Source organism: Aedes albopictus, chromosome 2 (assembly GCF_035046485.1).
Source record: "Aedes albopictus strain Foshan chromosome 2, AalbF5, whole genome shotgun sequence".
Taxonomy (NCBI): domain Eukaryota; kingdom Metazoa; phylum Arthropoda; class Insecta; order Diptera; family Culicidae; genus Aedes; species Aedes albopictus.
The window spans coordinates 418,898,171-418,924,764 of NC_085137.1; the positions used below are offsets into that span (position 1 = coordinate 418,898,171).

Sequence of the window (26,594 nt, forward strand, 5' to 3'; positions counted from 1 at the left end):
CGTTTTTGTTCGAGATTTTCTCTCCATATGTCGATATGCCCATTTTTACAGGTTGCTAGATCTAGTTTCTTAGGTGCAAAACATTCTGGGAAGGTGAAGTGACATCTGTTTGTTGACGGTTTTTCCTAGTTACGGACGATTTTTCAATCTAGTGTGCATTACAAATTGGTTCTTGAGTTCGATCTCTCCCTATCTCGATGGTCCCTTCGATATCGAGATGTAGAGAGTCAACTGTATATCTAATAGGATTGAGACACTGTGCTGTGAAAGTTTAGAAGGAAGGGAAACGGCTTTTTCAACCCGTTTCTGTTCTAGCGATGGCTATGAACAAGTGAGTATACATGAGTTGTATATGTAGAGAGGAGGGAGAAAGTATATTTAGAAAGATACAAAGTAGGAGGAAAGGGACGGGCCAGGGATTGAACCCAGGACCTTCTGCATATGAATCAGAAGCGGTAGCCACTAGACCACCAAGCCCGTCACAATGACGGATACAATCCTAAATAATTGAAAAGTCAAGGAAATAGTTTATTTCTTGAGATTTTTTCTGAAACTCTGTTTGTTAACTCACAGGCTACTTTTCTGGCGGATTAAACGTCTCTATCAACAGCCACCCCAGGATGTGTACGGTCGGCAATGACATGCTATGCTATGCTATGCTAATAACTCAAGGGAGCTTCAGGCCTTCACTGCCCATATTCGCATAGTTGACGTAAGCGCCACTGTAATTTTCAACACAAGTTTGAAATTTTGGCAATGAATAATTCAAAATTCAATATTTTTTTCCACGTTGACATCTAACTAAAGGTTAGATCTTGTGTTTTAATGAATTAAACTGGTCACATATACGCAGAAGCGTATATTAGCTTGTGTATGCTGACTTTGTCAATGGTGGTTACGTCGACTATGCAAATATGGGCAGTTCAGTTTTGAACGTGTTTAAAATATGGGTTTTCGGAGCGTTACACAGGATCTGAATGGTTCTTAAAGGGGTTTCATGGGGGTATCATGGGCCCTTTGAAGGTGTTCCAGGAGATCTATGGGAGTATCATGGCGGCGTGGCTAAGGGTCCACTAGTTTTTTATGGAGGTTTAGCGAACTTTGGATTATCCGCTCAAGAAAACAAACACAGATAAGTAGCTGTTCCAGTAATAGCCAGTACAACTAATTCCCAAAACCGCCAAAAGTGCTGTTTTATTTTGGTCAAAAAATCTACCAAATAGGCGTTTCAAAAATGTGTAATCATGATTCCCATCTTGTGAGATACCATGCGTCCCCATAATTGGAATTTCAGAGTGATTGTTACCATGTATGAGATTGAGAAAATTCGAATCTTTAGAACCGGAAATTAAAAAAAACCAGAAACATATAAGATTTGATGTTTAGTTTTACTTTGTTGTCGTAATACACGTGTACTTCTGAATGTTAAAACACTACAAATGATTCATTTTGTTACAAGTACTTCCTAAGTAGCATCTTATCTTCCTAATTCAAAACTTCGATGCATTACCACCTCCTTATCGCCGTCATCTGGTCTCGCTGTTTTGCATTCCCGGGTACACAGCCACCACCGCTGACGCCGTCGTCGGTCGCCAGGACGAAATGCAAACGCAAGCAGGACCGTTTCGTTGTTCCATGTCCAGTCAGTGTTCATCGCCGCCTCTCCAAACAGATGATGTAACGCATGCGCCCCAGTCGTATCGATTTTTCATAAAAGTTGTTTGTTGAATCATTCCCAATAGCATCAGTCACTCCTGTCTCTCATTGGTACCTACTGGTGCTGACTGCCGTTGTCGTCGTCGCTCTGGCCAGGAACGAAAATTTTAGGGTTTTCAGTTTTGGGCTGGATCGGGATATAGGATTTGGATAGAGTCTGGTTTGATCTGTTTGGGAAAATTCCGCTGAAGAATAATTTCCATAGTCGTTCACGGGCGCAGTCAAATCTATTTCGAAACCCGTTCCTAATTCCTAGAATCGAAAGATGTAATCATCTAGTTTCGTCTGTAAAACCCATAAAAAAACAAGATAGCTTCGCGAGTGCATTATTGATGAGTGGAAAACTGTTTCCTCCCATTCGGTGTACTTCCTGTGTGAAGAAGTTTTGTTTCCCCAATCGGCTGTTCGCCGGAACAAAGAAGTGAAAAGAAGTGTTCTCCGTCAACAACAGTCCTGCCCGTGGGCGAACTGCCAAGCTTCGAGCATAGTGAAGGAAGAAAATTGGCAAACAGTCAATCGATTTTGTAAAAAAGCCTTTTGCTGATAAAGCACGACATCCATCAGTGGGATATCAAGCAAATAAGTACACAGTGGAATTGGCGAATGGTGATTCAATTATTCAAGCTGTCGGAATTGTGTGCTTCTGTGTAGAGTGGTACTAATCTCCCGAAAACGGAAGGATTCAGGAAGCTGTAAAGCCAAATAGTTTGAACAGACGCGGCGACACGGCAACCAAATCTGCCAACATAGAGTTGAAATAACACTCCGAATTCGGCAGAGCAAGAAGGATACAGGATGGCTCTGGATTTCGCAGCGACATACAAGGTGCTAGTGCTAGGGGACTCCAACGTGGGAAAAACGTGCATCGTTCATCGGTACTGCGATGAAAGATATTACGACACGTACATTTCAACAATAGGTAAGTGTATCGATTGGGACATATGGATTACAGGAAAATTCTCAAATAGAGCGCGGCAGGACCCTGTCAGCTGACTATACTGTAGCAGAACAGGTTTACCCAAGTTCACATTTCATTAGAGAGTACAACCAACGTTCAACACTGGATCTGTTGCAAATGATTCGGCAATACCCATGTCATTTATAAGGGCAGATAGGACGGGTAGTTGAATCGTCCCCCATTGCTTTGTTGATAATAAGATGAAAATCTCACATTCTGCTCTTATGGACCACAAATTTTATCGTTCATTTGCTCATTTGCAGTGAAAATTGAATTTAGCATCTTCAAATTCACGAGGCAAATTATTAGAAAGAGAGAGAAAATAGTAAAAATAACACGTCGCGTCCTCCCATGTCACCGTAAAGACAAAGCAGACAAATTGACTGGATATAGTGAAAATCATGCCTCGTTTGTTTAGCATGAGATGAGTCATTAATATTTAACTGGTTTTAATTAATTAATGTAAAACCAGAGCGCTGGTGGCCCCTAAGATGTGAGTGCCCAGGAACCTCCCCCCCCCTTAGATTCAGCCCTGATTATGGCGAAAATACATAAAATGATTCACTACAGGATAGTTTGGAACACATAGAACATCACATAATATGAAACACCTTTCAATATTCTTGACGCCTAAATGAATACATATGAACGTAACCTATGTCCAAATTCAGCTTTTAGAACAATTGGTATGTCAATTATTTCGTTTCTCCAAAATTTATGGTGTTCATGATGTTCTAGGTTGGCCGTGAAGTCTCAAATGCAAATATTCCGATTTTTTCTTAATAGAGGACTCAATTTGCAACTACTTATCCGAAGACAGTATTCTGTTTTATTGAATGGATGAATTTATACAACCATTTTGTGTTGGGGTCTTATACGACCCCTGCGGCTCCAAAGAGTTAAGAGCGATTCAGGGGGCTCAGGAGCCTTTAAAGGGCGTTATAAGAAGTTTCAAGGGTTATTCAAGGCATTTGAGAGAATTTCAGGGGTTTTCAGGAAGGTTTCCGAGAGGTTTTAGGGGCGTTTGATTGCAGGGTGTTTCTAGAGCCTATTGAAGGCTCACTCCCTAAAAAGCCTCTGAGACCTCCCGGCATCCCCTGAGACCCCCTGGGACGGAATACCCTTGAGACCTCCTGGTATGCCCTAAAATCACCTGGAACTCCCTTGAAACCCCGTGAAACTCCCCTGAAACCTCCGTAAAACCTCCTGGATTCTTTGAAGCGCCCCAGAGATCTCCTGGAATCCCCTTCAATTCCTCTGAACTCTTTAAGTGCCTCTGAGACCCCTGAGACGTCTCTGAGGCTCCCTTAAGCACCTCTAAGACCTCCTGGTACCCTAAGACCCTGTGGGACCATTTTGGAATGCCCCTGAGATCTCTTGGGACCCCCTGACAACCTCTGAAATGCCCCTGAGACCCTCTGGAACTCCCCTGGAGCCCTCTGAGACCCCTTGAAGCGTTCCTGTAGGCAGGAACACCACTGAGATCCCGGAAACGCTCCTGCAAAGCCCTGAAGCGCACTTGAGACCTCCTGTATCCCCTCAGAGCCCCTGAAATCCCAAACGACCCTCAGACCCCCTTCAATCCCCTGAGACCTGCCGGCAGGGATGTCAGTTGATTTGAAAAAAAAAACCTGTAACACTTTTTCAAAAATCTGTATTCCATACAACATTAAGTTGAAAAATCTGTATGCCATATAAAAATAAAAATTTTATTTAATAGTCCCTCTAGTTCAAATATCTGTTTTTCATGTAAAACGAAATCTGTACGAATCCTCAAAAATCTGTATAATACAGATAAATCTGTACATACATCCCCTGGGACTTGCACTTGAACTGCTCCTGAGATCTCCTGGTACTCCCCTGAAACCCTTTGGAACTTTCTGACTGAACTTCCTTTGCCCTCCTCTATAAACTCCAACTGGGCCCACCGTTGCCATACTGCCATATTTTCTTAAGCGCAATATTTGTTTTGAATAGCCCTCCCTCTTTTTATGCAGGGCATAAAAAGTCACACAAACTAGCTGGAGTTTATAGCGTATTGGAGGCGGAAACACAAATGAGTTTTAGATCGCTTTCATCCCTCAGCTGGTGAGGCTTCAGTTTTAGAACTGCTTGGTGGTCACTAGGCAATAACCAACTGGCAATTTGTTTTGATCTGTTACGAAACTTAATCGCTTCCTTATGGTCAGTTTCCTACGACTTCCAATATCCGCTATGAATGCTGCTGGTCAACGTAACAAACGTTTCAATCTACACTGTCTACATATGTCAAACAAAGACATAGTTACGGTACATACATAACACCCGGCATCAAACCGAAAGCTCCAGCTTTGCCGAAAAACCAGCATATGCTAGGTAGGACATAAATTTTGCACGTCTGTAATTTTCCGCTTCCTGATCTGGTGTGGTGGTTGCAAGGGTGGTAGGTACCTTCAGTCTGAAGGGCACGGACAAACATCATAAAAAGTCCGCTGGTGTCGTTAAATTCGTCTCGGCTGTGCTGTTTTATTTTGTGTCTTTCATGTCCACTGATCCTGGATGACGAACGAAGAATGAGCTATGATGATATGTATTTCGGTGATGATTATGGTGTGAGCTGACGAGATGTATGTATTTTGGAATCGAAATTATGTTATTTTAGAGAACAAAATCACTTGACATTTGGTATTAAAAAGAATGCTAAAACTCCCTATTATTAGTATTAGTATTACGATGTTTAGATGTCATGTGCGATTGAACATCCTTACAATTAACGGCATCCATAATTTACATAAACTTTCAAAATAATAGACATTGTACAAGACATTGCAAATTATTCTCTCAAAGGATCAGTATTTAAGTCGTTGTTCCACATCTCCTCCAGGCAGTGCTATGATATCCTGGATTTCCTGTTAAACTACGCCAACAACAACGTCTCTTAACGCGAGTTCAGCCGTGCGATAACAACATCAAAGGATATCAGTCTGATGTCCTGATGTTGCGATTTCATACAGTATACACAGGAGATGCATGCATGCAAAATGAAAATTATACGACGTGATGACTGTCTGAGTGGTTTCGCCGGCACTGCGCCATCCACACGCTACGCTGCCTTATCATCGTTATAATCGTGTTGAAATTCTGACGTCTAGCGGGAAATGAGATTGTTGGAAGCTGGGAAATGATTGCAGATTTAATGTATGATAATTTTCCGCGATTGGAAGCAGATTTTCTTCACCGATGGCGTCTTCAATAAAACCGTTTCAGTTTATAAGATGCGTGTGTCGAAAAGATGTCCTGTTGAAAATTAGCCCACTTGATGTAATCTATATCACGGATACCTTTGTCGACATACATGGATTCAGGGTTTTCTATAAATATATTCTGTAATTCCTCCCGATAAGTCTTCATGGATTTCTTCTAGGATTCCTACCAGGCTTCATCTTGTATTTTTTCAGTGAGTTCTCTAGGAATTCGTCCTAGGATTTCTCCCGAAATTCCTAAAGTTTTTGCATTCATGATAACTTATGGAATACTTTCAAGTATTATTTTAAGGACTCCTCCTGCAATTCCTCCAAGGATTTCTTCGGGGTTCTTTCAAAATTCTTTCAGGAATTCCTCCTGCATTTTTTTTCCGGTTTTTTTTTTAACAAATATCTTCCTTATAGGATTCCTTCAAAGGTTCCTCCTGGATTTTCTTCCGGGATTCCTTTAGGTGTTTATCTCGGGCTTAATTCAGGAAATTTTCCCGGGATTAAGGCGGATACAAATTTAGTTTTAACTTTTTGTCTCCCCTTCCTTTAAACATTTTTGAACGGATTATGCATTTTGAGGGGGCAGATAAAACATATTTATCAAAATATCGGGTCTCGCTAAAAAATCTTAAACAAATCCGATGAGTTTTTAATATTTTTCAGATTAAATACTTTGTTATTTTTATCCCCCTTCGACTGGTCAAAGAGTGGTGTGACAAAAAGTGAAATAAATATTAGTAACGGCCTAATTTAGTAATGGAGCGGACCTGGTGTGATGGTTAGAACACTTGACTATCACGCCGAGGACCTGGGATCGAATTCCACTCCCGCCAAACTCGTAAAATGTGAGTTCTTCCTTCGGAAAAGAAGTAGAGCGTATGTCCCGAGATGAATTAGCCTAGGGCTAAAAATCTCGTTAACCCTTATGTGGCCTACAGGGTACCCGGGTACCCAGCACCCATTTAAAATACACGGAGTAAAAAAAAGCAAAAAGTTTGTCGGACACATAATGGTTAAAACAGATAAAAAATGTAGTAATTCCTGCTAGGATTCCTTCTTTGTTTCCTCCCGGGATTTCTTCATGGACTTCTCCCAGGTTTCCTTCAGAGATTCCTCCCGAGATTCACAAAGGAATACTTTCAAAAATTGTTTCCTTTAGGGATTTCTCTCGGGATTCCTTAATTTATTCTTCCCGAGATTCTATTAGGACTAGAGGTTTCTTCCGGGATTTTTTCATGGATGATTTCTGCATCAGGATTTTTCCTGAATTTTCCCTCGGGCTTCCTTCTGGGCTTCCTTCCGGGATTCCTTCAGAGATTCATCAATTGATTCCTCCAGGGCTCTTCCTTGGTTCTCTTCCGGGATTCCTTTAGGAATTTTTCCCAGATTCTTTCAATGATTCTTCCGGGATTCCTTTAAAAATTCCTTTCAACATTCCTTTACTGATTTCTCCCGGGATACCTACGAGGATTTCTTCCGAAATTCTTTCTGGTATTCAGCTGGAGATTTATTTAGGAGTTTTTCTTGAATATTTTCAGAGATATCTCCAGACATTTTTGTCGGGATTTCTTCATTGATATATCATTTGGATATTGCCGGGGTTTATTTAAAAAAAATTTCTGAGTTTCTGTCAAGGATTCCTCTAGGGCATTTCTACCAGGATTTCTCCAGAGATTCCATTAAGGATTTTTCTCGAGACTCATTCATTGATCCTTCCCAGGCTTTTTTGGGAATTTCTCCTGAGATTCCTTCAGGGATTTCTTCAAGATACTGTCAAGAATTTCGTCCAATAATTATTTTTCTGGAATTTTTCCAAAATGCCTTTATTAATTCCTGCCGGGATTCTTTTAGGGACTTCCTCCGGGATTCATTCCGGCAGTCCTCCTGAAATTCTTTCGTGTGACATCAGAGATTCTTCATGGATTTTCTACCGGAATGCCTTTGTTTGTTTCTCCTGGACCTCCTTGTGGAATTCTTCACGAGATTCCTTCATTGATTTATTCTACGATACTTCTAGAATATTCAGGATTCATCCAGGATTTTTTCCTAGATTCGGTTAGGTATTTCTGCTTGAATTCTTCGCGAGATTCTTTTAATGATTATTCTCGGCATTTTTTCTGGCATTTTCTTGGTATTCTTCCTTTTGGGATTCCGCCTGGATGATTTCATGGATTGCTTTAGAAATTTCTCCTGTGATTCCTTCATTGATTCTTTCCGAATTCTCTTGATGAATTGATTCTGGGATTTTTCCAGAGATTTCCTCCAGGATTACTTCGGGGATTTCTTCTAGTATTTCTTCCGGGATTTCTACATTAATAATCTTGGGAATAATTCTTTAAGAATATTCTTTCAATAATTCCAACAGGGATTCCTCTTGAGATTTATACAGAGATTTCTCCCGGGATTCTTCCAGGGAAACCTCTCAGATTATTTAGCGATTCCTTTTAAGGATTTCTTTCAGGTTTCCTACATGGATTACTTTCGGAATTCCTTCAGGAATTCTTCCCAGGATTCTTTTATTCATTCTTCTCAGGTTTCATTTGATGATTTTTCCAGAGATTTTTCCAAGGAGTATTCCCGGTAATCCTTAATCGATGCCAACTTCGTGCCAGAAGGCCCGTTTCTCATGTGGATGGTCATCTGGACTTCGTCTGGCTCACACTGCTCCTTCATGGCTAACTCTACTTCTTCCTCCGATGTGACCTCGTCCAAGTCTTTGTATTGGAGGCAAATTGGAGATTCTTTCAATTGATTGATTGATTGATTTGTCTTTATTAAAGAGACTTTCAGCCCTTGGCTGGTTGGTCTCTACCATTCTTTCAAGGATTATCCCCGGTAATCCTTAATCGATGTCAACTTCGTGTCAGAAGGCCCGTTTCTCTTCCTCCGATGTGATCTCGTCCAAGTCTTTGTATTGGAGGACTGCTTCCGGGCACAGGGCTCCGACTTCGACCTTGCCGACCTTAGCTTTCTTTGTAAGCTCTTTGTAGGAGGAGCTGTTGGCTTTTGGAACTCTTTTAAATAATCTCCTGGATCTTTTCCCCATTACGGCTACGTCTGATTTTCTGCACGTCTGCGCATAGCTTTTTCAGATCCAGATTCGTCCGCATGATGCGTACATCTTCCGCATAGAGTAAAGTGGGGCAAAAGTTCGAGTGGGGCAAGAGTTTCTTTTGAAGTTTTTGAGCTTAATTCAAATTATATCTTTCGCGTGTCAAGGTTGTTCGAAGCCTTTTTGAAAAAGAGTCTTTCACTCCAAAAATTATGAAAATTTATCAATATTTCGAAAAGTTATGACAAAATGTTTGTTTTTGATCAAAAAATTGTAATATGCGATGGTCCTTCCAACGCATGGAATGGAATTGTAATGAAATCTAATTCGATATTTTATTTTGGGGCGTAATTAGGTCTATTTTGAAGATGCTTTAGCATATATAACTTTTTGCAAAAAAGATTAGGAAATCATATTTTACACATAGTGGGGCAAAAGTTTGGATTGTGGGGCAAGAGTTCGAGTCATGTGGCAACTTTAGACAAAAACCTAAAAATCTGCAAAATGTACATATTATCTCTAAAAATGATAGAATAAGTAAGAAAATTCGATCAAAGTTAAAAAAAATGTTGTTTTATCTGAATTTGGCGGAAAACTACTAATTTTTGGTGAAGTAAATTAAACCCTGATTTGGGTAAAATCCAGATCAAACTTTAAAGTGTATTCCAGTTCCAACATCAAATATTAATTGTTTTTAGATATTCCAATTACCAAAGCGTCGAAATAGTGTGCTACGGTTAGCGAAATACCTTAAACACTAGATTCGAACTTTTGCCCCAGTGGTGGGGCAAGAGTTCGAATTAGACACACACATACAAAAAGTGTTGTGAGTACCGGTGACGGAAGCGTCCTCATGTTTCTTGGAGCCCTTGGCCTCTTCGGCATGAAGAATGGCGTAGTTTGCATCCTCTGAGGGATACTTCCCACGACAATGACTTCCTGCGCAGTTGTGATGGATTCTACCATTCGCGCTTTTGTGGTTCGTCTCCCCATACTTGTATTATTGTCTGCTAGCTCCGTCTGCTAGCTGTTTCAGTTCTCTGTGCCATATTCGTCCACTCCTTAACCCCCTTGGATCCTAATCACCAACACTTTGATGTCTTTTTGCACGTCACTTCTTTTATCGACGTATTCGTGCAGCTCATCTATCAGCTGTTCTGCTGCCTCCACCCTTGGTAGTTTTGATCCTCTCAACCAGGCGCTCTACTGCTGTTCATGCTCTTGCACATGTTGCATTTGCACTTGCTCTTGTTGGGTTTGCGATGGTTGTGTCCTTGCCAACCCTGTTCTTGCTAACGCATTTGCCGCTCCTGCCGCTATCTCCATCCGTTATACGTAGTCGCTAGTCTAGGAAACAGAGAAGTCAAGCGAGGGTTGAACACGTTACTTCAGGGGGCTCGTGTCTAGAGCCAGATCAGCGTAAGGCGGGAATGTTACATCCGAGCCTACTACTACTCATCAAACTTGATGTACCTATGTCGATCGTATCCGGAGGCCTTCCAAGGTTCTACCGGGACGGAGGAAAGCGTACTGTTAGTCCGCTTGCCATTTCAGCTCGGTTTCACACTTCCTTACTCAGGAAACAGAACAGGACGAATGTCAACCCATCGTCGTCATCAAACCCATGCTCCATAGGTTTTCCCTTGTCGTATGCCTTCGCCTGGTAGATAGTAAGGTAGAAGATAGCGCAGATGGTAGGAATAGGGTTTGATTCAACGGTTTGGGGGTCTTGGCAGAAGGTTAGGGTAGATGATAGAATATAGGGTTAAGGTAGATGGTAGAGTAGACGGTGAGATAGAAGGCTAGGGTGAAGGATAGAGTAGAGGATAGAGTAGAGGATAGAGTATAGGATAGAGTAGAGGGTTAGGGCAGAGAGTAATGTAGACGGTAGGCTAGAGAGTTAGAGTACCGGATAGAGTAGAGGGCTAGGATCGACGGTAGGGCGATGGGTTGGGTTGAGGGTAGGGTGAAGGGTTAGGGTAGAGGATAGAGTAGACGAAAGTATAGAGGGTAGGGTAGACGGAAAGGAAGCGGATAGGGTAGACGGAAGGCTATAGAGTAGAGCAGACGGTAGGGTAGAGAAAATATAGGGATAGGATAGAAAAGGATAGGGAAGAGAGGATAGGCTAGAGATTTAGAGTAGGGGGTTAGGATTTACGGTAGATGGAAGAGTAGAGGGTAGGGTGAAGGGTTAGGGTAGAGGATAGGGTAGAGGGTAGGGTAGGGTAGACGAAAGGATAGAGGATAGGCTAGACGGATATGTAGCGGATAGGGTAGACGGAAGGGTAGATGGTAGGATGAAGAGTAAGGGTGGAGGGTGACGCTAGATTTTGGGTTAATGATAGGGTAGATGGTTAGGGTAGACAGTGAGGATTAGGATAGAGTGTGGGATAGAGCAGAGGGAGGACAAAGACGTTAAGGTAGAGGGTTTGGAGTGAAGGAATGCGATAAGATTGAATGGTATGAGATTTTCTCGAGATACCTTCAGGGATTCTTTCCGGTATTTCTTCGTGCATTCCTCCTGAGAATCTTCCCAGGATTTTCTCCTGTGATTCCTCCAGATCTTCCTTCCTGAACTTTGGTAAAGATTGCTCCTGAGATCTCTTCGGGAATTTCTTCAGGGATTGCTTTTGAAAATCCTAAAAGGATTTTTTTAGGTATTTATTCGGCATTCCTTCTGGGATTTGTTTGTGGTATCACTTTGTGTTCAAAATACACACACAATTTCATTAATATCCAAGCCAAACAAATATGAAACTTTCAAGTAATCGATTTTATTTCATTACCCAGGAATCGACTTCAAACAGAAGCTCATCAACCTAGACGGAGTGCCAATCAAGCTGCAAATTTGGGATACCGCAGGCCAGGAGCGGTTCCGCACGTTGACCACTGCCTACTACCGGGGAGCGATGGGCATCCTGCTGATGTACGACGTTACCAGTTTGGAGTCTTTCAACAACCTTTCCTACTGGTTGCGCAATATTCAGGAGGTATGTAGACGCGGATAAAACTCAATTACCTACCTAACCCCAGCGTCCGTATAATGGTAATTGCCGTTTTAATTTCAGAACGCATCACCGGACGTGGTGAAGGTGCTGGCGGGTAACAAGTGCGAATGCAACCCACCGCAGCGGGCCGTGGATAAGGATCGAGGAGATAAGGTAAGTACCAAGTAGGGGCAGTGCAATCGTTCTCCGATCTAAATCGTAGTGAAGGCTGTTGCTGTGTCCTTGGAAAAGGCTACGAGTAGCTAAAAGTAGACATGGAAATTGAGTCATAGTAATGTGCCATTTTGCTAATCTCATCTTGACGCCACCGTGTGCCGTCCCTTCTTTGCTACTGAATACATAACCGGGGGAGGCATTTTGCGGGTGGTAAACTTATTACACCAGCAAAACTGTTCGTTCAATTTGTACTAGTTTATTACGTGGGTCGCCCACGTGGCTGTGGGGCAATTCGTTTAGTTACGTGGTTTTTACGATAAAGCTCTAGTGGTGTGCTTATGCAGGATGAAATCAAGTGATGCGAAAATTAAACCAAATATAAGAAAAAAAATCAGCCATCCTTTGTTTGATGAACCATTTCGTGAATAATATAAAGGTGACTCAGTTTGATAGGGTAATTCTAAAGTTAGAGATTCCAATTGGCAGATTTTTTTCTAATTTTAACTTCTCAAATGCTTGAATACCACTATTCTTCGCCATGCCCATGTTCACTGTAGGATGATTATACCATAAGTGTATGAAAATGGTTGTCGCAATAAGACATATTTTTACACCTTCTATAATTAACGTGAAAAGCAGCTAAGCAATAGATCAACACGAGACGGTAAAACGAACTCGTTGGGACAACCCTAGCATTACTTTGTACACAAAGAATTCCACGGCATGTAGTTGGTTCATTTTCGCAACAGCTATATGTAGGTGGTGAAAATGAAAGGACATTCCATATACCACCCCCCACAAAATCAACAACAACAAGTTGTATAGTACATCGTATGCTATGCCGTTGTTGGCATAGGTACTACCTACTATACAGACGACGACGGCGGCATCGATTGCACTCGCAATTGAATGAATATTAACCGAGACAAACAGGCGACGCACGGAATATCTAATGGCACGCTCCATTTCACCTGGGGTAGTGCTTGCTATTCAGGTTGCAGAGTTCACTACCACCGTGGCTGAGTGGCAGCAGTCATTCACACTTGCCTGTAGTGCAGTGCGCTGTGCCCGCAAGGAAGGACGTGAAGTCCTTGTGCGGGTCCTTTGGGAAGAGATTTAATTTGCTGGGTTTGTTTCACCTTGCGCGATGAGTCACTTTCGCAGAATACAACGTGAAGGATTGGTGCATGTGGTCTGCAAGCTATATGAATGCCTATCTTTTTGTTACTTTCTGTTGCATTCTAGCGGTAGTAAGTGGAGTCTACTGATTATTCCCCGAAAACCAGTTTCCCGACTGAAATTTCTCCGAAAGTATTTTCCCCGAAAAACCGTTTCCCCGTATGGACCGTTTCCTCGAAATATTTATTATACTATTTTTAGTACTAGTTTATGATGATTTTTTTATTGATTTCACTGTCCGAACTAGTCATTGGAACGAAGTAGTGGAAAGTTATCCTGAGTACAAGGAGTGCTAATTGACAGGCTTTAGAAAGACTGATTAATATTTTTACCTTTTATGATTTGAGAAAATTTGGGGATGGATAAAGATATCAAGATATTATATATTTTCATACCTTATTGATATTGTACATTCATTCTTGTCATGGAATTTTTGAGATAATATATTATTAATGATGCTTCAATGAAGTTTGCTCTGCTGTTAAATATGGGACATTCTTTTCTATTGTACTGATTGAAAATGATATGGCACTCAACTATGAACACGCTCATCATAATTTGCCCTTCTTTTATTCATGTTATTTCAGAATATTTAGTCGAAGAAAACGACTTACAGAATAAACGCATAATACCTTTGATTGATTTGTCTTTATTAGAGAGACTTTCAGCCCTTGGCTGGTTCGTCTCTGCATAATACCTTTAGTGATTGTGATGATCTGATTAAGTTCATTATCAGCACAGAAGTTGTATACTAAATGTATTATGTAACTCACGTAATCCCGATAATGCAAAGTATGCTTGCTGACGAAGGAACTCTATGAGCTCAATTTTAATGTGTACTAACAGGCTTCGAAACGAACAGTTAATACAATTTGATCGATAAATAGATTTTTAGCAAAGCTCTCTTCAGATTTTTTCGCAAATCAATAGATTTAAGCTAATTATGACCGAAGTAACATTTCAATTGATTTTTTTACAGAAATTATTAGCAGCTAGATGACCGACAATATTTCAACAACATATTTTGAAGAGTATTATGTGATAAAAGAAGGGAGAATTTATGATGAAGATTATTCCACATACTACATATAACGCTTATAGATATTTGAACAGTTGGACATAAAAACACAAATAATAAATATAGCAGCAGTCAAATTACTAATGACTAATTGAACAGTTTATCTTGATAGAACAGCTTATGTTTAAAAGAAGGAAAATTTTCATTAAAGTAGGGTTATCAATCAGGCCAACAGACGGTCATTAAGTACGTTAGGCCGAATTTCATTAGGCTGAAAGTGATAACCGGATTGGTCATCAGTGCGGTTGAGTTTAAAGTCACCAACGGGCAATCTAGTTGAATGATTTGAATGTATTATATGCATAAACGTCATGAGAACTACCTATTTTTAAAAAGGTTACTTACTTACCGATCAGGCTAAGGCCGGGGTGGCCTCTGCTGTACATAGTAGCCTCCTCCATTCCACTCGGTCTATGGCTGTTTGTCTCCAGTTCCGCACTCTGCGTAGGGTCCGCAGATCGTTCTCCACTTGGTCGACCCACCTAGCTCGCTGCGCTCCACGTCTTCTTGTACCGGTCGGATGACTATCGAGAACCATTTTAGTCGGGTTGCTATCCGACATCCTGATGACGTGACCCGCCCACCGTAGCCTCCCGATTTTCGCGGTATGGACGATGGTTGGTTCTCTTAGCAGCTGATGCAGCTCGTGGTTCATTCGCCTTCTCCAAGTCCCGTTTTCCATCTGCACTTCGCCGTAGATGGTACGCAACACCTTCCGTTCGAAAACTCCAAGGGCGCGTTGGTCCTCTGCACGTAGGGTCCATGTTTCGTGCCCATAGAGAACGACCGCTCTAATCAGCGTTTTGTAGATAGTCAACTTCGTGTTACGGCGAACTTTATTCGATCGTAGAGTTCTGCGGAGTCCAAAGTAAGCGCGATTTCCTGCCACAATGCGCCTCTGATTTTCTCTGCTGGTGTCGTTGTCGGCGGTCACCAGTGAGCCCAAGTACACGAATTCTTCAACCGCCTCGATTTCATCACCGTCGATATAAATTCGGGGCGACGGGCGCTGTGATTCCTCCCTGGAGCCCTTTGCCATCATGTACTTTGTCTTCGACACATTAATGACTAATCCGATTCGCCTGGTTTTACTCTTTAGTCGGATGTACGTTTCCGCCATCGTCTCAAATTTATTAGCAATAATATCAATATCATCGGCGAAACCAAGCAGCTGAACGGACTTCGTGAAAAGCGTCCCACTCGTGTTTATCCCCGCTCTCCTTATTACACCCTCTAACACAATGTTGAACAGCAAGCACGAAAGACCATCACCTTGCCGTAACCCTCTGCGAGATTCGAAGGGACTCGAGAGTGTCCCTGATACTCGAACTACGCACATCACTCGATCCATCGTCGCCTTGATCAAACCGTATCAGTTTATCCGGGAATCCGTATTCGTGCATAATCTGCCATAGCTGTTCTCGATCGATTGTATCATACACCGACTTGAAATCGATGAACAAGTGATGTGTGGGCACGTTGTATTCGCGGCATTTCTGCAACACCTAACGGATGGCGAACATCTGGACCGTTGTAGTGCGTTCACCCATAAATCCAGCCTGATATTGCCCCACGAACTCTCTTGCAATCGGTGATAGACAGCGGCATAAAATTTGAGAGATATCTTGTAGGCAGCGCTCAGTAGTGTGATCGCGCGGTAGTTCCCGCAATCCAAGTTGTCGCCCTTTTTGTAGATGGGGCACACGATACCTTCCATCCATTCCTCCGGTAATACTTCCTCCTCCCAAATCTTGGTAATGACCAAGTGTAGTGCTCTCACCAGTGCTTCTCCACCGTATTTTAGAAGCTCGCTTGGTAGTTGATCTGCTCCAGCGGCTTTGTTGTTTTTCAACCGGCCAACCTCCTCCTCAATCTCTTGGAGGTCAGGGGCCGGAAGTCTTTCGTCCTGTGCACATACTCCTAGATCTGTTACCACGCCACCTTCGGTACTTGCAACGACGCCATTGAGGTGCTCATCGTTTAAAAAGGTAACATCCTTGATAAAATATTTGTTAAGAAAGGAAGATTAATAAACCAATTTGACCGACAAAAAATCCAATACATACTCAAAAGAATAGCCGACTTCTAATAGAAGGCAATTCTATCATGGGGCAGTCAGTAGTTTAATTACCACCAATAAGCTATGGAGTAGTACAACCCCAAACAACTGCGTGTTATAAAAAGAAGGGAAAATCTCAGATAAAATGTTGACAGATTGATCATCAATATTTCCGTAACTGTATAACATCAGCATCAAGAAATCATCAATGTGTGAAAAGGAAAAAATGATTAAACAATTTCATACAACCATGGAAGTTTATCTCATTATCAGTGTCCGGTCATTTGGCCGAATACCGTTTGGCTGAACGCCGAATGGATTATTTGGCTGATTGCCTTTTGGGTGAATTAAAATCATAGGAATTTAGAAGAACTTTTTGACATGCTGGCTACCAAAATGATCATCAGAAATATTTCCTTCTTTTATTCGTGGGCTATTCTTTCTAGTTGACGCTGAAACTGTCTTTATTTTATCAGAGATTCATCCTTTTTAAAAACATACGCTGTTCTTTCGAGTTATAGTGATGTGAAAAAACAGTGTACTGACTGCAGCGGCATTATCACTTGAGGTCATAATTCATTTTCGGCCAATCGGCGTTCGGGCAAATGGCATTCGGTCATTCAGCCAAATGACCCTTAACCCCCAGTATCTATAGAATGCACTAGACTCGAGGAATGTTAAAAAACTAAGGGATTCAAAACATCTTCTAGGACTTCAAACACAAATTTGAACATCTTTTATAGAGAAAAATAGGAAGACAGCTAAACCACAGACAAACAGACGTCTTACTCTACTTACTTCTCATCGTCATCCTTTTTAACGGTTAGTTCAAATACTTTGTGGTTCGCAAATCGCTCGATCACAGCGTTCGCATCGTTTTTGCTCCTGTTTGACGTTTGCTCACTACCGCCACCTACTGAGTGGTTTGCGTAACACAGCCTGATTAGCATTGGGCGATTATGTTTTCGTGACGATGATTTTTATCGCAATTTGTCCCAAGTGATACGTCTGTTTGTCTGTGGCTAAACACCCCATTCTGCTCAACGTACTTCAGCCTGACGTACTTTGGTTAAACGTGCTTCGGCCTAATGAACGGATTCGGGGAAATGGTACATTCGAGGAAATAACTTTAGGGAAAACTGCATTCGGGGAACTGGTTTTGGGGTAAATGTCGTACAAACCATTTGCACATATGGTGACAAGATGGTAGTGGTGCAAGGGAGACCCACACTTATATGAAAAACATAATATTCGAAAAGTTTCAAGTCGTATCTTGTTATTTTGGACTCCGTAGCTACGTTAAAAATTTGGGCCAAATCGGTTAAGTCTAAGGGGGCGCTCAACTAGCAACATGTAAGAAAAAGACTTTTTGTTTTTTTATGGTAAAAGTTCATTAGAATCCTATGATGGCTACCATTATGGCCGACTTTTGCAATTACTCATGGTTTTAGGCGCACAAATCTCATCATAAACTAAACCAGCGCATAGGATCTTCTTATTTTAAGCTTATAACAAATGAGTAAGAACAAAATAAAATGACAATAATTTTATTGCCCTTTTCCGGCTATACCAGTCGACCGGTATGTCTGAAATAGAAGTAAAAACTTGAAGTATTTTTAGACAAAGTACATACGTTTAATTGGCAAACTGAGAGATAAATTTGTGAAAAAAATACCACTTGTTTTGGTGGGATTCGAACCCACGCTTCCGATATCTCTAGTCCGGCGCTTTAACCAACTAAGCTGCAGAACCATGTCGTACATGAGTTGAGTACTCTCTCTAACGCAGTTGGACGGTCGTGCGACCGTCCGCGTTGAGCGCTCAACGCATACTACTTAAGTTTGCACCGATCATATGGTTGGTGACGAAGTATGTGTCAGTCGAGCTTCAATATCAACATTCTAAAAACAATTGGGCACTGCACTGTTTTGATTTTGTTTGGGACTTTGACGTTTCCTGGCCTTGTTGTTTACAAAATTTCAATAAGAGTGAAAGAGAAGGAGAGAACTTACGGGCACACTTGTTGTTCGTAGGCCGCGAGAGTGCGGGAGATTAGCATCTAAGAGCCGAAAGAGAGATAAAGTTGTAAAAGACAGACCCGGTTAGGGTGGTGCTTCGAATCCAGTTTGACTTTCTATTCTGCAGAATTGGGTTCTTTAGGGGTATCCAGGTTATTCCATAGTCAGAATCTTCGTCCAATAAATAGTCGAAATCCAAAATTTCATCATTTCTGGTGCCCGGGAACTATTTTTAAAATGCATTTAAAGTTTGTATGGAGATTTTTTGTTGTTGTTGAGAATATGTTGGGAGTGACTTTGCTGAGAATGTTAATGTCACTACACGTCCTCTGGAATCATGCGATGGGACAAAGGTATTTGCCTGGCTCTCAAACCTAGGCTTTTATCACTCTCTGAAACGATATCAAAAGTGAACTCTCCTCCTTCCTTTACATACATTTAGGCCGTTATAATTTGATTTGAAGTTATTTTTACGAGGAAAATAAAAAATCAGAAAGATCTCACCATATTTACTGTCATTTTTGTTGAAATTGTGGCCTTGCCATCCATCGTTTTCTCCTAGATAAAGCAGAATCCAGCAAGCTTGTTTAATACTTATCCTGGTAGAAGCTTTGCTGTTGAGTTCACAGTACCACTTTTTTAAATTAATTTTAAACTTCTTCGTGCATAAGCTTGCGCTCACCTCTCTGACCTAGTGCACGTTTAGGGGTCATAATGAACCCAATGCACGACAAGGATTAGTTGCAGATTTTTGTTATTTTCCGTGATTTTCATTGATTAATTTCAAGACCAACAATTGAAAAGGCCACAACAAAATTTTGTAAACAAACATGTTTCTATCGACTTGAGGCCTTTTGAACTCCACCCACACACCTCACCACCACTAACAGAAAGCGCAAACATCAAGCTTTATGTTAATGGTGGTGAGATGCGTGGGTGGATCCCAGAAGGCCATAAGTCGACAGAAACGTGTTTGTTTACGCAATGCTGATGTGGCCTTTTCAATTTTTGGTCTTGATTTATTGACATTCATTGATGCTGGAGAAATTTCTCCATGAATCACTTCAAAGATTTCTCCATAAATTCCTTCAGGGATTTCTCTAGGAATTCCGTCAGGGATTTTTTCCAGGAATTCCTTTAGTGGTTTTTCTCCAGATGAAGGCATTTCTCCGAGAAATCCATCAGGATTTTTTTTCCAGGAACTTTTTCAGAGATTCTTTTAGGTATTCCTTCAGGAGCTCTTCAGGGATTCCTCCAGGAACTCCTTCGGGGGCCCAAAAAGTCGTTGAGGGATTCCTCTAGGGATTTCCCTTGGAATGTCTGGACAGATTTTTCTAGGGGTCACTTAAAGAACTACTTCAGCAACTCCTTCTGGGATACCTTCAGAACCACCTTCTGGGATTTCTATAGGAACTCTTTAAGGGATTTCTCCGTGAATTTCTTCTTGAAATGCATCAGCAATTTCCTCAGGAATTTATTGTGGGATTCCTTCCAGAATTCCTCTAGACAATCCGTCAGAGATTTCTCCTGTTGTTCATTCAAGGATTCTTTAATATGTTTTTTCAAGGATTCCTTCGAAAATACCTTCAGAGAAACTTCTCTGAGGGTCTCCAGTTAGTGTAGTGGTTAAGGCTATGGATCGCCAATCCGGAGACGACGGGTTCGATTCCCGTTCCAGTCGGGAAACTTTTCTCGATTCCCTGGGCATAGCGTATCATTGTACTTGCCACACAATGTACAAATTCATGCAATGGCAGGCAAAGAAAGCCCTTCAATTAATAACTGTGGAAGTGCTCTAAGAACACTAAGTTGAAGAGAGGCAGGTCAAGTTCTAATGCGAACGTCGAGCCACAAAGAAGAAGGAAGAAGAAACTTCTCTTGAAATTGGTGAAGAGATTTTGCTTGAGATTCTTTAGAAAATTTTCCAGCAACTCCTTCAAAAACTCCACCGGGAACTCCTTCAGGGATTCCTCAAGGAACTCATGCCAGGAACTCCTTCAAAGATTCCTTCAGAAAATCTTCCAGGAGTTCCTCATGAAGTTCAACCAGCAATTTCACCAGCATTTTGTTGTGACCCCTCCCTAGATTTTTTCCAGGGATTCCCTCAGGAACTCCTTCACGGGTGCTACAAAGAGTTGCTCCAGGAGCATTTTTCAAGGATTCTCGCAGGAGATTCTTCAGGGATTTTTCCAGGGATTCCACCCAGGATTCGTCCTGGAGCATACTCTGGGATTACTCTAAGAGTGCCTTCAGCATCAGATTTACTACGAGATTTGCTTCGGAATTTCTCTAGGTAAGACCAGCTTACTTGTAGCATTCGGGCTATTGAAAGATCCATCTTATTTGCAATGTACAGAAACAAACTCCAACGCGTACGGAAATGCTTTTTGAAATGAATTTTCTATAAGTGTAGAACTAGCTTTATGTTAAAATACACGCTAATAAAAAAGATTTTTCTGCATAATACCTATTGTCATACAGCTTCCTTCAACCATTCCTCATGAAGTTCATTCGGCGATTCCACCTGAAGTACGTTTTGTGATTCCTTCAGGAGTATCCTCATGTGGTTTCTCCTAAACATTTCTTCAGTGATTCTTCCAGAAGTTTTTTTTTCAGGGACTCATCCAGGAACTCTTTCAAGGATTCTTTCAGAAGTCCCTTCAGCAGTTCCTCCATGAGCATTTTTCAGGGATTCATACAGGAGATCCCGTAGAGACTTCTACATGGGTGCCTTCAAGGATGCCTCCTGGAGTATACTCAGGAATTCCTTGGGCTTGAGGAACTTCCTTGGCAATAGAGTAACTTCGTTGGTGCCACACGATATACATACGTAGAATGGTAATTTGCAGAGGACGCTCTCAGTGAATATCTGTGGAAGTGCTTATAGAACACTAAGCTCCGGAAGACCTGCTAGCACTCGGAGTTTTCGAGCGAGGCGTGCTAAAGACGATCGTCGATGGTGTGTAGTGGCGAAGTATGAATGACGAGCTCCCTGATCTCTTCGATGAACCCAGCATCCAGAAAGCGGTCAAAGTCGTAAGAATACGGTGGGCTCTACAGTGTGTATAGTAACAACTATACAAAGTTAGTGCTCGCTACTGCAGGGCTGGTAGCAGGAAGTGGGGGTCAAAATAGTTATTTTAGTGACCAAAATCTCTGAAATAGTGACCAAATAGTGACTTTCAGATAGCAAAAAAGTGGCTAAATAGTGACTTTTGGCACAAAAATATACTTAGTGAGGAAACATTGCAGAACGAATTTGATTCAGAAAACCCTGGAGTACCGCATAATAAAAATGTTCAAGAAAAACTTTCATCTTCCATTCCTAAAATTGTACAAATAATAATAAATAATATAAATATAAATAATCTATAAATAATTTTATAGAATATATTGTGCAGAACTAGATGAGCATGGCATGAAAATTCTGTCAAGAAATAATAAATAAATTATGAAACTCTTGGAAAACTTGTTGGATGTTTTCTGTCATGAATTTCACCTTGATGGAAACTTAGATAGACAAATGCTTAAAAATGTGCGAATGAATTTGAATAAGAATTTTTCAAATATGGTTTCTTGAATGTTTTTGCAAAAAATCTCTCAAAATAAAATAAAATGAATAACAGAAAGTAATTAAGTAATTTTGATGTATTACTTGAAATATTAGAAGAAAGAAGAAGAAAACAACGGTTTTTTTTTAATAGTCTATGAAAATGTAATAGAACTCTTAATTTCTTCAAAATGTCCCATATTTACTCATTTATTTGAATTGTCTCATAGTTTCTGGTTAAATTTTCATAATATGTAGTTACAAGCATTCTGGGAGAAGTTGTTAATTTTATTTGGGGACCTAAAATAATGACCAAGCCACTAAATAGCGACTTGCTATTAGGCCTGCACTCTCACCGACGCACCATGGGGCGGCCCCATACAAAATATGTTTGCGTTAGTTTATAAAACTCTCCAAACTTTATGGAACTCAGTCTTCCAATATATATAAAAGTTGTTTCCATACACACATACAGTGATTGGATTCCATTGATGTTCTTTTTTTAGGGATAGGGGAGACTAAGGAGACTTGATCCCTGGGGAGACTTGTTCCCCCCATATTTTCTCGGAATCAAAAACAGTTTTCTTCTAGCATATTTTTTTCCAAAACTACATCTTGTCAGACGGCAATGTTTTGGTTACAATTGATTTTGATTGTGCATTGCATTATTTTTCAATGGCTGATGGTTTGTTTCCAGTCCTTCAGAAATTTTTTAGGCGATTCCGAAAAATCTCAATAACTTTGTGAAAATTGAACCAAATCGTGTCAAAATTTTACAGCACATAGTGTAAATAAAATACTGTCAAACGTATTTATTCAAATAAGGCTGTTATATAAATATTTTAATTAATGCAGGTTGGTATATACAACAGTGACATGGGGAGACTTGATCCCTCGAGGATTACACACACATTATACATGTAAAAAATAAAATTCAATTTGGAAGCCTCTATTTACTCGGAATTCTAGTATATTCAATGATAAAACGTGTCAGATAATTATTATTTTATTACACACCATTAAAAGAGGGATCAAGTCTCCCCATTTTCAAAATACAACATAACCTTAACAATTTAAGGAAATCTTATAATTTCAAATTCACCATATTCATCAAAAATACAAGAAAACTTGAAATGAAAATGAATAGGAATCTTCTGGAGTTATTTTCTCTTTAAATTAACAATGTGCTCAAAAGGGGATCAATTGTGGCCCATTTTTGAAAAATACATCATAAGACATGCCTCCATAAAAACACAGTTTTGAAAACTTTAACAATAATTTAAAGACCTTCTGTTGTGTGTAAACTTGCAATAGATGTTTACGTTCCATTCTGTACGGAAAACGAATCCAGTTTTGTGTTTTTCTTGAAGTTACAGGCAAATTAAGAAAAAGGGATCAAGTCTCCTCAGTCTCCCCTATGTTTTGAAGATTTCCATAACAGTTTTACTACTTTTAGTTCTACATATGATCTAGGTCATCCCAAAATTCCATGAAATGTAGGTGCAGGATCTACAAGCAAAACTAGTATTATACGAATGACTATTCTATACGCCTCAGACCAATGACCCTTCTAACAAGTAAATGGAGTATTATATTGAACTGTGTACATGGTACAGATCTTACAAGATCTCCATGGAATATAAGCCTTTGTGTCCAGTCCACAAAACAACCAGTGCTTGTGCACGTCTGTGAAGGTCCGTAATGTCCGTAATGTAATAATGTCCGCGAAGGAATTTAGAGGTCCGCAAAGCGCTGTAATGGTCTTTAAAGATTATTCAAGGCCGTGCATGGTTTACTCTTATTATTTGAGGTGTTGTAAACATTTGAATAAACAATTTTAACACAACAGTTTCAACACTATAAAAATACAAGGGCATTGTTTACTTTTGGGCGTTTATATGTGCATGAAGATGGCTGTTCCAGTTTACAAAATAGATTCCAATTCGTAAAACACGCTTCTTTAAGAAATCTAATACCAGATTTAGATTCTGCAATGATTGATCTACCGAGAAAAGCGGTCATGACGACCAAATGTTTCCTCAGAGGTATTTAAAGGCTAATATGGTAATTTTATGTTGGAATTGTAACGGTAATTTGCCTCGGCTTTGGCCGATACGATACGATACTGAAAATGCAGCACAGAATTTGCCTCGACCGAGGGTTACTGTCACGGTTAGGGGCAACCTTTGTAGTGCGCTAGCGTTATATCGCAAACGAGACGAACTAGGTCCAGGCTTAGCGCAGCTACCCTTCAGTTGCGACCGATTTCCAAACCCCGTAAAAGTATACAAGTCCCACTTATGCGCCAACACACTTAATAAATGTGATGCGGAACCGCGTTTTTTAGTAAATTGCCCGACTACCTCACTCAGGGCGGGTTTTGGGACGATCCACTCAACAAAAGAAACTCAAAAGGAATCAAACGAACAACCGTATCAAGAAATTTGGATTTCGTTAACAAAACTATTTAGGGGCTAGTGTTTCAGCTTATATTCATTACTTGACCTTTTCTCTCCCAAGCTTATTGTGCGCGCACACAGAATATAGTGAATATAAAAGTTGTAAATTAGTAGCTACTATGCTCTATCAAATTAATGGGTCATTCCATATGAAGTGACCGAGAAAAAGTGGAAACGTGTTATCGACCATCACGGATTTTGACCAAATTTTGTTGGAATGTTTGTTTAAATGGAGGAAGAAAAAATCCAAATTTTGGTGACGATCGGATCACCCCTCGGCCCGTGGCAGCACCCCTCGTATTTGTCAATACAAGAAAAATCCAAGTTTTCCCTTCCTTTTCTTAATTTATAGCTTTGAAACTATAACATATACACATTTGTGACCTTCGGCTTTTTTGAAGAAAATTGTTGGAGGAATCCAGGAAAAATATTATTTTTTTGATACAGTGTTGCCAAATATGTTATTTTTCAATTTTAAAATTTAAAATCGATTTTTCGTCGAATGAGTATATTTTGATTTCAAAAATTTTGATTCCATCGTGTTTATCAGACATTTTCCAGTCGAAAAAGCTTAACTCTCCGAAGTCTTTTTGGCCGTTCCAGAGATATAACGTTTTTAAGCTTGAAAACCGTTTTTCTCTAATATATAAAATAAGTCCAATTTACAAGTTTCGCTAAGGAAACATTATTCGATGCAATTTAAAGGTGATTTGGGCTGAATTAGACCAAGGAGAATAGAAAACTGTGTAAAAATAATAATATGACAGTGTTGCCAGTTTATCAATTATTGATTTATTAGAATAGATAACTTATGTATTATAATCCTTATTTCAATTGAAATTCTACCTATGTAAACATTAAGGTTGACGAAAGTGTTGCCAGACATTTTAATTTTATTGTAAAAATCTGCATGAGAACTTTTGTATCAAACCAAATTATCAAGCAAGAATCATAAATTCCTTTTTTACAATTTTATTGCTATTGGCAACCTTGATAGTTTTCGTTTGGTGTGCAACTTTTTCTTCTTCGAACAAACCTTTAATAAGGGCAGTGGTAAATGTGTAAATGTTCACTGAAATTTATTCATTCATGGTTCAGAATTACGCAAATTGATTCCGACTGTTCTTGGTGTATTTTTGGGATTTTTAGCTTTTCAGTCCGATTGTGAGATCAAAAACAAGCTTATGTTCTCATACTCCAACGCTTCATATCGGATCTTGAGAAAGATCTGATGCGGATCGAAACGTTGGAGTAAGAGAACATAAGGTTGTTTTTTTATCTCACAATCGGACTGAAAAGCCAAAAAATCCTAAAAATAAGTTCAGAATTACGAAAAACCATTCTGGATGACATGTTATCCCTTAACGTACAAGTTGCTATTCATTTTTCTTCTGTTTATTCATTGTTTTGAACTTATACGAGGAAAGGAAAGTTCTCAAAAGTGAGTTCAGTTAACGTCATTAACTCGCATACAGACAGAGTACTTAGAGTAGAAGTTCTTTTTACCCAACAGCCAGTTCAAATTACACATCTATCAATACTATGTCACTTACTCATTTTTAACCGATCTTAATGTTGTTTTGGTGCCTGGAAAATTACACCTTGTACGCACTCCCGGGTTGCTAGTCTTTTAAATGTGCCATCTAATCCTTCGCTTGGTCCTTTTTCATGTGCGAAACAATGCAACAACTTTCTCTAGATCCGATACGAAGCGTCGGAGTATGAGAACATAAGCTTGTTCGGACTGAAAAGCTAAAAATTCTAAAAATACACCAAGAACAGTCGGAATTAATTTGCGTAATTCTGAACCATGAATAAATTTCAGTGAACATTTGAATTTACCACTGCTTTATTAAAGGTTTGTTCTAAGAAGAAAAAGTTGCACATCAAACGAAAATTATCAAGGTTCAGTGTTGCCAATAGCAATAAAATTGTAAAAAAGAAATTTATGATAATTTGGTTTGATACAAAAGTTCTCATGTAGATTTTTACAATAAAATTAAAATGTCTGGCAACACTTTCGTCAACCTTAATGTTTACATAGGTAGAATTTCAATTGGAAAATGGATTATAATACATAAATTTTAAACTTTATCAATTTAATGTTATGCATTCTAATAAATCCATA

General features: G+C 40.0%; 1 protein-coding gene across 1 annotated transcript in view; it reads left to right on the forward strand.

The window, feature by feature from the left end:
- Positions 1-1,660: 1,660 nt before the first annotated feature.
- Positions 1,661-26,594, forward strand: part of LOC109417807 (ras-related protein Rab-8A) — a 28,813-nt gene continuing 3,879 nt past the window's right edge. Inside the window, exons 1-3 of the mRNA XM_019691980.3 lie at positions 1,661-2,635; positions 11,750-11,949; positions 12,028-12,120. Coding sequence (XP_019547525.2) covers positions 2,512-2,635; positions 11,750-11,949; positions 12,028-12,120 — 417 coding nt within the window. The 5' untranslated portion in view covers positions 1,661-2,511. The remainder of the gene's footprint in view (positions 2,636-11,749; positions 11,950-12,027; positions 12,121-26,594) is intronic.